General features: G+C 42.8%; 1 protein-coding gene across 1 annotated transcript in view; it reads left to right on the forward strand.

Annotated features, from left to right (window-relative positions):
* Positions 1-698: 698 nt before the first annotated feature.
* The window catches only part of CFAP52 (cilia and flagella associated protein 52), a 42,530-nt gene continuing 29,914 nt past the window's right edge, over positions 699-13,314 (forward strand). The window contains exons 1-3 of the mRNA XM_006761679.2: positions 699-846; positions 8,197-8,396; positions 9,196-9,332. Of these exons, the coding sequence (XP_006761742.1) occupies positions 750-846; positions 8,197-8,396; positions 9,196-9,332 (434 nt within the window). The 5' untranslated portion in view covers positions 699-749. The remainder of the gene's footprint in view (positions 847-8,196; positions 8,397-9,195; positions 9,333-13,314) is intronic.

The following is a 13,314-nucleotide window of genomic DNA, read 5'->3' on the forward strand; positions in this document are numbered from 1 at the left end:
CGCCCCCGCCGCCCCGGCCCCTTCCTGCCGCAGCAGCTGACTACGGCGGCCCGCGCGGGTCACACCCCGCGCTCTGACCCGAACGCGCCGGAACCTGGAGTTTGCCGAGTGAATATACGGTGAGCGGGTCTCCGACCCCGTGATCAAGGACAGCGCTCCGCCGAGGAACAGCAGCTTGGAGCAATGTTTCCGCTAAGAGACGCGAACAGCTGGGTGCAGTTAAAATAAAATTGTTGAACAAAATTGTATCCTGCTCGAAACAAAAACGGTTGTGGCGATCATTACGCAAGTGTATAAGTTCACTAAAAATCACTTTAAGTGAATTTTGTGATATGTAAATTATGCCTCAATAAAGCTTAAACTCTTTTTTTATCCAGCTTCAAACTAGCGACCTGACGTATTAATTATATATTATTTTATGGCAGTCTTCCCATCAGAAGAAATCCTGATCAATTTTTAAATGCCATTAAGTACTTGATTATATAGTTACCCAAAAGATCACAGACTCTTTACATTGGGGGAAGGCGTAATTCCTCCTGTGCATTTGGTAGCCCCTAAATTTGCAGAAAGCTAGGAAAAAGAAGCCCTCTCCCTATTTGCAAAAGGGCTTGTACGAATTTGAACTCCGCAGGCTAGGTTTAGCGCGGGCGTGGATCTGATGCGCATGCGCACGTCCGTTACCATAACGACCAGAAGACGCTGTGTGTCGTGGGGGAAGTTGCGCGAAAAGTGAGAGGTGTCTCCGCAGGATGGAGAACCAAATTTCGCTCAAGGCCGAGATGGCCGAGGTCCCCCAGGCAGCCGAGGTGGGCGAGCTGGAGCTTCAGGCTGTGATCGGCTTCAATGGTGAGGCCATGAGTATGTCTGGGCTGGGTGGTGTGGGAACCCTGGGATGTGTAGTGCTAACAGGAGCAGTGAGACAGCGGGTGGTACCTGGCAGATAGGTGGGATGCTGGCATGAGCCTTTGCCAGGGCCATACATGGGGGCTGCGGGGTGGGGAGGGGACAGCTTCTCCTGCACAAAAGCCTTAGAGCGTCAATGCTTCGCTCCAAGTCTCAATGAACTGGATGGTTATTCCCAGCACCTGAAGGGACCAAATGTCTCCTCACAGGGCTGTAAGGATGAATAAGCGTGTTGTACCCCTTCTCCCACCAGATCAGCCTTCCCTGGCTCTAACCCCCATGTAATTCGAAAAGCTGTCTGCCCCTCAGTCACCACTGGATAACCGAGTCCATGATGGCCCCTGGGACCAACTAACTTCCAACATCCCAGCTGCTGTATACATAAGCACCGCTTTCGGGGATGATCCTGTGCTTTAACCCGAAAGAAGATTCGATAGGTGAGGACTTCAGACCACGACAGAAGCCAAAAAAGACGCCAAGGGGGAACTGGAGGGGAGAGAGGCTTTGGTCAGAGGGGGCCTGGCTGTTCTGCCCAAGTCCTTACTTAGACTAGTAACTGCCTATTATTTTGGACATTAAGGGGAGAAATTATTTTTTTTTCTGAAGAATGAAAAAATAGCAGTGAATTACATTTTTTAAAAGCGAATTTTTAAAAGTACATTGTAATGCCTGGAAGCTTTAAAAATGTAAAATTGTACATACAAAACAATCAATGACCAAGATTTTAAGAGCATTCTAGGACATGGCTCCTGACGCTTATCTTCATTTTAATTTAGCCATCTCTTATAGAAAGTGGGCACTTAGCCCTAGCTGGTTTGGCTCAGTGGATAGAGAGAGCTTCAGTCTGCAGACTGAAGGGTCCCGGGTTCGATTCTGGTCAAGTGTACATGCCCAGGTTATGGGCTCGATCCCCAGTAGGAGGCATGCAGAGGCAGCCGATCAATGGTTCTCTCTCAGATCAGTGGTTCTCTCTCATCATTGATGTTCCTATCTCTCCCTCTCCTTTCCTCTCTGAAATCAATATTTTTTTAAAAGAAAGTGGGCACTTAGTACATCTGAGGTATGGGCCATCTTTAGAGCTGGTTCCCAAATCACTGGTAAAGGAAGTAAGTGGCCTGTAGTCTGTGCAAAGGGTCACGCTGGTGACCAGTGTAGAGCCTCAAATATAGAGCTCTGCAATCGAAGTCATACTGCCCTGTAGCGCTCCAAGAGTAAATATATGGCAAATTATATCCCAGTGTCTTCCATGGCAATTAATTACTAACTATGTTGACTTTTTTACTTTATTTATTTTAAAATATATTTTTATTGATTTCAGAGAGAAAAGAAAAGGAGGAGAGAGAGAGAGAGAAACATCAATGAGGACAGGGAATCATTGATTGGCTGCCTCCTGCATGCCCCACACTGGGGATCAAGCCTGCAACCCCAGGCATATGCCCTGACTGGAAATCAAACTGCGACCTCCTGGTTCATAGGTCAACGCTCAAGGCCTGAGCCACGCCAGCCAGGATATCTTGGCCTTTTTAAATGGCCCAAATTAATTGAATTGTTTTTACCTTGTTGGTTTTGTGACAATTTATATTCTCTCCTAGTTAAATATACATTTATTTAGAACCACCACACGCCAAGTAGTATGCTATTCACTGCAAACACAGGGACAAATTCATAGCCGTACTTAAAAAGAGTTTTTTAAAAATAGAAAAATGTAGTGAAACCAAAAGAAAAATCAGCCATCATTTCATTTCCCAAAATATCACTGTGATCCTTTCACATGAACACATACATCACTTACATATAAATATGGTGTTTTTTTTAATAAAAGTTGATTCAGACATATATAACCTCTTATAACACTAATTTCACTTAAGAGTATGCCATATAAATCTTTCTTTAGCAGTAAATATACTCCATGCCATAATTTTTAATATTTTAATATATTATTCTGTTGCAAAGATATGCTACAATTTATAAGAGCAATGCCCTGTTCTTAAGAATTTGGGATGATTTTCATTTTCGACATTTATTTTTAAATGCTACAAAGAACATCTGCATAGGTAACCTTTTTACCCTAACTTTTTTCCTTAAGGTAATTTCTGAGTACATTTTACAGATTTTTGATGTATCCTCCAAATGCTATATCTGACTTGGAACAGAAATGTGTGCTCAAAAAGCAGGGGAATATTATAGTAGCATTATTTCTTTTTTTCTTCTTTTTTTCTTTTTTTGTCATTTTCTTACAGTAGCATTATTTCAAACCACTGGAAATTAAAACAACCAAATGTTCATCAAAATTAAAAGGATAAATAAATTGTGGAACATTTACACAATAGATTACTGTGCAGCAATGGAAAAAGAGTGAACTATTACACACAGCATGGCTAGATCTCACACACATAATATTGAATGGAAAAATCTAGAGGTAAAAGAGTGCATATTGCATAATTCAATTCACAAAGTTCTAAAATGAGGAAAATTAATTTACATAAATAGAAGTCAAAACAGCAATTACCTTTGGGAAAATGTAAACTGGGCAAAGGCACCTGGTGGGTATCTGGGGAGGGCGGCAGTAATAATCTACCTTTTTATCCAGGCCACGGTTGAATTGGTATGTTTACTTGGTAAAAAGTTACTGGGTTTCCTTGTATTTTTGTCTTCAATGAAAAAATTGTTTAAGAGGATTAAAAATGGTGGTTGAGTAAGTGGAAGCTACACTGACACTCTCCCAGGACCAAACTGGAAAGACAACTAAAATACAGAAAAACCAGCCTGAAAAATCAGCTGAAGACTAGCTGCAGAGAACCCTGATAACCAAGGACAGGAAGTGGAGCCTCCATAGAGACTGAGGACATCTTTCTCCTGGGACCTTTGCTAACCAGGAGGTTTTGACCTGGGGAAAGACAGTCACTCTACCCTGTAGTCCATCTAAGGCCAATCAAGGCTGATAACAATCAGACTGCAGGCGGAGGCTTTGAGTCTTTGCCTGATGGCCTTCTGCAAGCATGACAAACTCAAAGGCTAACACGGGCCAAATAAACAAGGTTTACTAGTAAGTGTATGTGGCCGCAAAAAAACAAAAGCTTCCATTTTCATAGAAACGTATGTTTATTTCGATAGAGACATGCTGAATACAAAGGGCTGAAATAAATGAGTCATCGTTAGCATAAAATAATAGAACTTTTAATAAAAATTAATATTTTTTCTTGAAGATTAACTTACCAGACACCGAATAACTGCACAAATTAATTAGCGTAACGCAAATAAACCTATTTAATGTCCTCTGAAAGTGAAATATTTCCTGCTGCGCACACCAAACAAGCCAGTCCAAGATTAATGACGTGGCCATCAGCTGCTAAAATATTCGCTGCTAGTATTAGTGGAGAGAAATGGTGCGCCTGCGCATAAGGTGCGTAAAGGAAATGAGTGCAACACGGTGATAGCAATCAGTCATTAGCGAATGTTATAGTTCGTTATTAATAATTATGTATAACAGGATATTATAAAAAGTAAGTTGTGAAATTTTTATTAAAACGGTTCTTACATACTGTTATATTGGGTGGGCCACATTATTTGTTGTGGGCCGGATGCAGCCCTTGGGCCTGGATTTTGACATGCTTGCTCTAAGGCAGTGGTTCTCAACCGTCTGGCCCTTTAAATACAGTTCCTCATGTTGTGACCCAACCATAAAATTATTTTCGTTGCTACTTCATAACTGTAATGTTGCTACTGTTAGGAATCGTAATGTAAATATCTGATATGCAGGAGGGTCTTAGGCGACCCCTGTGAAAGGGTCGTTCGACCGCCAAAGGGGTCGCGACCCACAGGTTGAGAACCACTGCTCTCAGTCCAATCAAGGCTAATAATCAGACTGCAGGATCTCTGGGGGGGTTGCATCTTTGCCTCATCTCCTTCTGGGCCCAGGTGTAGGAAGAGCAGACCCCGGTGCACATCTTGGTCCTTTCCAAAGGCACGCAAGGCAGCTCCAGAAGAGGGAGCCACAAGCTGCGGGTCGCTGATAGCCCTGAACAGGGTACTTGGGGCAGAAACAGAGTCTGCCTGTCCTGAGCTAGGGATTGGGAGTCATAGCAGATCTACCTAACACACAGACACAAACCCAAATAGGCAGCCAAAATGGGGAGACGAGAGAGAGAGAGAGAGAGAGTGAGAGAGAGAGAGAGAGAATTCTCCAGGAGAAGAGATAAATGAAATGGAGATAAGAAATTTATCTGATACAGAGTTCAGAATAATGATGGTAAAAAATGTTAAAAATTCTATAATACCTCTCATAAAAAAAATAAGCAAACTTTATGAAAGTTTGGGAGGTCAAGGAAGGGTTAATCCAAGTAGTCTTTGAAGTTGGGTAGGAGTCAGAGTAAAGACTGAGGAGCAGAATATTCCAGGCAGCAGGCATATGGTGAGCAAAGAAGGAAGGCGGAGCGTGTGGGGACTGGTTGGGGAATGGCAAAGGCTGGGTGTGGCTTCGGGGTCAGGGAGGGCAGGATAACCCAGGAAAGAACCTGGGATTCGATGGTAGAGGCCTTAAATAGCAGGTAGCTGAGTTTAGTCTCCACATGGAAACAAAGTAGAAGCAAAAGTAAAACCCCTTTTATCATTATGACACTAGAACTCCTTGTAGTTCCACATTATACTTTATACTTTCACATTCTAAGTTTTAACTTGAGGGTGTAAATGTTTAACTGTACTTGACTCTTTTAGGTATTTTAATGGGAATTTATTATGTGAGCAAACCAAATAGAGTTGTGTTGCTTATGAAAGCATTTTATAAGGCTGTAGGTATTAAGAGTTTGGTATTGATACAAGAATGGTCACATCCACCAATTGACTGGTAAAGGAAGCTCGTGACCTGCAGCAGATAAGCCCGTGCTTTCCCTATTATGCAATGAGTTCTTAAACTGAAAACACCAACATTACCAAAACAGACCAGGAGTCTGCAAACTCTAGCCTCTAGACCAGTGGTTCTCAACCTGCGGGTCGCCACCCCTTTGGGGGTCGAACGACCCTTTCACAGGGGTCGCCTAAGACCATCGGAAAACACATATATAATTACATATTGTTTTGTGATTAATCACTATGCTTTCATTATGTTCAATTTGTAACAATGAAATTGGGGGTCACCACAACATGAGGAACTGTACTAAAAGGTCACGGCATTAGGAAGGTTGAGAACCACTGCTCTAGACCAAGTCTGGGCTTCTGCCTGTTTTTGTAAATAAATTTTATTGGAACCCAGCCAATAAAACATTTCTATCTCTCTCTCCCTTACTCCCTCTAAAATCTATTTTAAAAAATATTTTTTAAAAATGCTTTAAAATTGATTTAAAAATTGGTTTAAAAAGTTACAGTCTGGAAATGTTTTGGAACTAGATAGAGGTGGTGCTATTAGAATGTTCATTTTTTAAAAATATATTTTTATTGATTTTGGATTTGAGAGCGAGAGAAACATCAACGAGAGAGAAACAGCAATATCGATTGGATGCATATACTGGCATTTTCTGTTAGGATTTGCTCTTTGGTGTTATGTTTAAGAAGTCATTTCCTACAACTTGTATATACATTGAGTCTTGTTTTTCACATTTAGATCCTTGGTCTACCTGGAATGTATTGTTTGTGGATGGTGGGAAGTGCGGATCTAATTTTACTTTTTCCACGTGGATAGCCATATGATTATTTAAAAGGACACTGCAATTAGAAATAAACAAATATATATATTAGTTGGAATAGATCACTCCCAGACATAAAGCTTAGTATTATGAGAACTTATTGCATAAAAAAGGAACAATAACAAAACGAAAGAAATAATTTAGTCGGTAAATACATTTGGCCATTTGAGCAAAAAGGAAATCTATTTAGCTACTGGGATCACACTCTGCACCAAAATCAATTCCAGAGGGAGTTAAATATAAAAGACAAATTCATTAAAAGACCAGAAAGCTACATCCATAAATATGACACTTTTGGTGGAGAATGGAAATATCAATACGTAAGATTTTTAAGTATCCAGGAATAAACGAAATAAGAAATGTGTGAGATCTTTCCAAAGAAAAATTGTAAATGCTACTGGGCGGAGGCACATAAAAGGAGACTATGGGAAATAGACCCTGTTTTTAGAAAAGAGACATAATGTATCATTACGGAAATTATCTTTCCTTAAATTAATCTATACATTCAATACACCCCACTAAAAATGACTTTTTAACAAGTCAAGCTGAATTTAAAGCTTATAATGTAAAGTAAATATGAAGAACTAAAACAAATCCTAACCAAAGGTGAGTGATAAGGGGGACTTGTGTCTATTTCACATTAAAACATATTACAAAGGCCTGGCTGGGTAGCTTCATTGATTAAAATGTCATCCAATACCTCAAGGTTCAATTCCTGGTCAGAGAACATACAAGAAGCAACCAATGAATGCATAAGTAAGTGAAACAACAAATCAGTGTTTCTCTCTCTTTCCCCCTCCCTCTCTAAAAAAAAAAAAAAGAAAAGAAAAAGAAAAATCAATAATAAAAAACATATTGCCAAGGTTTGAAATTGTTAACATGATTCTTGGCAAATATCTGGAAGATGGCATCCTCCCGTGAGTGGTCCGGGGCTGATTCAAAGTGCCTGGTGGAGACTTAGGACTGAAACCAGAATTTTATCTTTACCAAACTTGTGCTCAGGGCAATGAATTCACGTGCCTGTGTTCTCACCGGGATGCACTCACCAGACAGGCATTCTTGCTTCTTAGAATGACAAGAATTGGCCCGAGGGCCTTGGTGTTCAAAGTGAGGTTCCAGGACCAGCATCAACAACAGCCGCACTTGGGAGCTTGTCAGAAAAGGTGATATCTCTGTCCCACCCCAGACCTAAAACCAGAACCTACCTTCCAACCAGGCACCTGGGGAGGTTTTGCACCTTGCAGTTTGAGCAGTCACACACTAGACCAGTGGTTCTCAACCTTGGCTGCACATTAGAATCACTTGGGAATCTTTTTAAAATCCTGATTTCTGGGCCTCATATTCTGGAAATTCTGTTTCTTTGTTACTAATGTTGTGGCCCCGCCCCATAACAAAGAAACAGAATTTCCGGAGGATGAGGCCCAGAAGTCAGGATTTTAAAAAGATTCCCAACTGCACTAGACTGACCTTGTCAGTGGAATAAAATTACCTTTCACCCACCACTTATTTTCGTTGAACTAAGGCCTATATCAAAAGTGTTCTCCTTTGTACTTTTTTTTTTTTAATTACCAGCCACTTCTGCACCTTCTTATTATTTTTAATCTCTCTCTCTCAGGACATGTGCCCACTGGTCTGAAATGCCACCCTGACCAGGAACACCTGGTGTACCCCCTGGGTTGCACAGTCCTCATTCAGGCGATAAATACCAACAAACAGGATTTCCTGCACGGCCATGGCAACAACGTCTCCTGTGTGGACGTCTCCAACAGCGGGGAGTACATTGCCTCGGGACAGGTCACGTACATGGGCTTCAAGGTGAGCAGACTGTGAGGCGACTTAGAGCCGCCTGCCTTAGCAAAACCGCCCCACCTGCTCGTAGGTCAGCTCTGGGCTGACGCGTGTCTGTGAAGTACAGTAACCTTCATCTTGGGTAAAAACTGCTGTTTAAAATTTTAACCCGGCTACTCTGTAAAAATTTGCTTGCTTCAGAGGGAAAATAAGACTACTCCCCACTCCAGAGAGGCTGTAAAATATGCCCCAGATAGGGTTGTCAGTGTTGGCGCCAGGCCAGGCCTTGAAATACGGTCTCACGGCCCTGTCCCAGCACACAGGACTCTTTCTCAGAAGGCCCGGAAGTCTCATTCCAAATTTGGAAAACAAAGAGCTGAAAAACGTATAAATTGAAAAGACTTCCACCATATTGGGCCCCGGAATTTGAGAAGCTAGAGTTCGGCTGGGCCCACTCGCGCTAGTGAAAATGAACAGGACTCCAAATAAATTTGGCTTATTGATTCAGGCGCCTGCTGATTTACAATATAACATCTGTACCCTTCCTCCTCTCCCTCTTGTCCCCCCCTCAGCTCCTTTTCATTCTCTCAGGCCGAGAGGGAAGGAACCCGGCAGTTCTTACACCAAATGCTGCTGCCGGTGACCGATCTGCTCAGGAATAAAAGTCACCCTTTAAAACCATTTCCATTTGTTGCTGTGGTCTTTGTAGGACATGAGGCACTTTCTAGAAAAGTGACATCACTCTTCTTCTTCGCTGAGGGGTGCAGCCGCCTCCACGGGTCCTTGAAAGCCTGCCCGTGACCTGACTGTGTGTTCTTTCTCCCAGGCAGATATCATCTTGTGGGATTACAAGAAAAGAGAGCCGATTGCTCGGCTGTCACTTCACAAGGGCAAAATTGAAGATCTGGCCTTTTCACCAAATGATCTGTACTTGGTATCCCTCGGGGGCCCAGATGATGGAAGGTAACGAACTAAGCAAGCGTAGTTATGCTCCAGCAGGCATGTTTCTAGACATGCCAAGCACCCTCCCCCCTCTAACATTCCCTGGTGTGTGAAAGCCTAGGAGGAAAATGCCGTAGGACCCTGGCTGGGCACTGAAATGTGCTGGGAGCTTTAGAAAATGGTCAATGCCTGGCTCCACCCGCAGAGAGTCAGCTTTGATTGGTCTGGGCTTTGGGAGCAATAAAAGCTTCCACATGATTCTAATGTGCATCTAAATTCGAGAGCCATTGCTATTTAAAAAGAGAGAGAGAGAGAGAGAAAGATGACATCTTCATCATCATTGTCATCAGCAGCAGCATCAAAGGCAAAGCTGATTTTTGTGAGCACTGACTATGTGCCAGGTGTGTGCTGCACTTGAACTGCGTTACCCCATTTAAGCCTCACAGCAACTCCAGGAGGAGGGAGCTGCTGCTACCGGGAGGGACTAAAAAGCTGCCAGTGGCAAGGAGCAGAGCTGAGAGGCCAACCCTGGCGGTGTGACGCCAGAGGTGGCATTTTTAGCTTGCCTCGCCTAGACATGACCTTTGCCCTCAAGGAACTCATAGGCAAATGAGTAGGCAGAGAATACATACTAGTACTGTTATGCCCAGATTTCAAGATCCCCAAGAGCCCAGCAGGGAGCCAGCCGTGTTTGATGCAAAAGCAAAGAATCTGTATTCGAGCTAGCTCGAGCTCCCCGTCCGGCACACTCACCGACGCAACCGCAAGCCAAGTGGCAGAGAGAGGTCGAACTCTGTGTGGAGAGAGGTTTTATAGGAGGGTTAAAGTAAGGGGAGGAGAAAGGACAGTGGGCCCTGCCGATTGGCCAGGCGCAAGTCGGTGTCTTGTTACACAGGATGTGGTCATATCTATGGCGACTTCCCTTGATTGTCATTGGTTACTTTAAAGAAGTCCTGGGTGTGGTTAACAGAGGCTTGGGCTTCCGGGAAGAAGCCTTACCGAGCACATGGCCAAGGTAAGATGGAGGGCGTAGCCCTTACCCTGGGGCAAGATGGAGGGCGTAATCCTCGCCCTTTCAGTACAAATGAAATTGGGGGGAATGTATTTAAAAACACTATGTTAGAAGGAACAATCAATGCAGTCCACCTACCTATGTAAAGAGTCTGGAAAAGTAAAATGCCACCACCTGAGGTGTGCGTAGGAGCCCATGCTTTGGTGCACTCTCACAGGTACTTTCTTGTTTGAGCTCCATGGGTTTATTACAAATGAGATTTATCAAAAAAAAATGAAATTTACTTTTATGTGTCGTGATATAGTGATAGTTCTGTATGCATACCAGACTTGTATAGCAAGGCCACAGAATTTTAATGAGATTCCCACCTTTAATAGGTGTTCCTTTCCCCTGTTGAGTAGTTACACCTTCCCTGGGCCATCCCCATTTGACTGTTTGTGGTAAGAAATGTACCCAGAAATCATCTATCAGTATTCTTAGTTTAACTTTAAAGCAGCTGTTCTCAGCCTTGGGTGCACATTGGAATCACCCAAGGAAATGTACAAACTACTGATGCCTCGTCTCACCCCAGAGATCCCTGGAGCTTGGCAATCAGGCCCCTTCCACTTCCATGTCTTTCTGCCTGAAAGGTGCCCAGGCTAGACCCAGGGGGAGAAAAAGATGGCCCTCTAGCCAAGCTTAATCTGCACATTGTTCGTCTCCTCTGTCATTTTAAGTTTGATTTTAGGCTGTCTAAAACTTGCTTGCAGAAAATTAGGGGATGTTGAGAAAAACATTCTAAAGAAAGTTTCTTTCCTCAAGAAAGAAAAACAAGCCTTGCCAGGCAAGAGCATGCAATATGCCCACCACCCCCGAACAGCCACGGAGGTGAGGAAGACAAAGTTCTCAGGGTTGGTTTTGGATAATCAGGGATCAACCCTGAACCTGTGGCAGGGTCCCTTCTACCCAAACCACCTGGCGTCTACACACGGGATGAGGAACAGAAGGGGTGGTAGGGACTGTAGTAGACATTTGACAGTTTGGATGTGCATGCTTTTAAAAAACATTTTTGTAAACTATTTATGAACCTTGTTTGCACTAATGTTATCGCACATCAGTATTGTAATGCACCCTGCTTTTTGGTCAACTTGATATCAAGAACATATTCTGTGTGTGCACATGTAGACACATGTCACATTCTTTGCAATGGCTGCATGGTATTCCACTGCATGGACGTGCTGGAATTTACTCAGCCAACTCTCTCTCTATGTCAGTGGCTTTTATTTAGTTTTACACTTTAAACTTATATTTCTGAAAAATTTAAACTAGCCCTGACCAGTTTGGCTCAGTGGATAGAGCGTTGGCCTGCAGACTGAAGGGTCCCAGGTTCAATTCCGGTCGAGGGCATGTACCTTGGTTGCGGGCATATCCCCAGTGGGGGGTGTGCAGGAGGCAGCTGATCAATGTTTCTCTCTCATTGATGTTTCTAACTCTCTATCCCTCTCCCTTCCTCTCTGTAAAAAAATCACTAAAATATATTTAAAAAACAAAAAAAATATGCTTTAAAAAAAAAGAAAAATTAAAACTACACATATCCATGGTTTATAAAGAAAGTATGTTTTCTAACTATGCAGATGGATTCAAAATACATATTCCCTCCACCTAGAAGAGCTCTACTCTCCTGAGGCCCTTGGGTTCATTCTTTACAGCTGTATTGAGATATATTTTATGTTACCATAAAATTCATTCATTTAAGGTATACAGTTGAGTGGTTAATTGAGTGGTTTTGTGTGTTTTTTTGGGGGGGGGGTTGCTAAAATACTTCCCCAAGGAATGTTTTACATGCTGTGTTTTGTAACCATCACCACAATCAATTTTAGGACATTGTCAACACCCCCAAAAGAAATCCCACGCCCATGAGTGGTCACTCCTCATTCCCGCTCCACCACAACCCTCCCAGCCCCAGGCAACCTCTAATCTACTTTCTGTCTCTATAGATGTGCCTGCTCTGATGTTTCCAATAAATGGAGTCATACAGTATGTGGCCTTTTGTGACTGATTTACTTTATTAAGCATAATGTTTTCAAGGTTCATCCATGTTGTGGCATGTGTCACTACCTCATTCTTTCTTATTGTCAAATAATATTCCATTGCATGGATATACCACTTTTTCTTTATCCATTCATCAGTTGATGAATTTTTGGCTCTTTTCCACTTTTAGGCTATTATTAATAACTAGTGGCCCGGTGCACAAAATTTGTGCACATTAAAAGGGAATTAATTAGAGGAGATATTTTAATATTGCTATTTGCCCTTTCTCTCTAATAGATGTGTCAGAGATGAAAGAAAATTAGTAAAATGTCTATGAAAAATCTCCCTCCTGTCAGAGTCTGGAGCATGCCGCGAGACCCAGAGTCAAGTTCCCGCCCACCTACGCGCGCCTCGAAATTGTGCCAGACTGAGACTCGGCTGGCCCCACTCCCATTGGGCGAGACCCAGATCCGGCCGGCCTCACCCCCGTCAAGGCCCCATCAAGGCACACCCTTAGGTCCCCCGTCAAGTCCTGCTTGAGCGGGGGACACGGCCTCAGGTCCCCTGTCAAGTCCCACTGGGCGGGGGGCTTGGCCTCAGGTCCCCTGCCCCGGCCTGGTGCCACACAGCCTCAGGTCCCTGCTGATTGGTCATTAAAATTTGATTTATTTTCAGTAGGAAATTAGTGCACATGGTTTGATATTAAAAAACAAACAAATATACATTGAAAACTTTTCCTCCTAACCTCATTCTTGCTCCCCATCCAGTTCCCCTGGCTGCCATCATTAGGCTATTAGTATTAGCTCCTTGTGCAACCTTCCGGAATTTATGTATATCCTTAAGTTTTCACTTTGTTACGTATGTTGTTTTAAACCGTGCCTTTTCTCTAAATAATATTCCATATAAGTCAGCACATAGAGTTTATGGACATTTTTATGACTACACAGCATTCCACTGAATAAATATATTATGCTTAATTAG

This window comes from Myotis davidii, unplaced genomic scaffold (genome assembly GCF_000327345.1).
Source record: "Myotis davidii unplaced genomic scaffold, ASM32734v1 scaffold37, whole genome shotgun sequence".
NCBI classification, from domain to species: Eukaryota; Metazoa; Chordata; class Mammalia; order Chiroptera; family Vespertilionidae; genus Myotis; species Myotis davidii.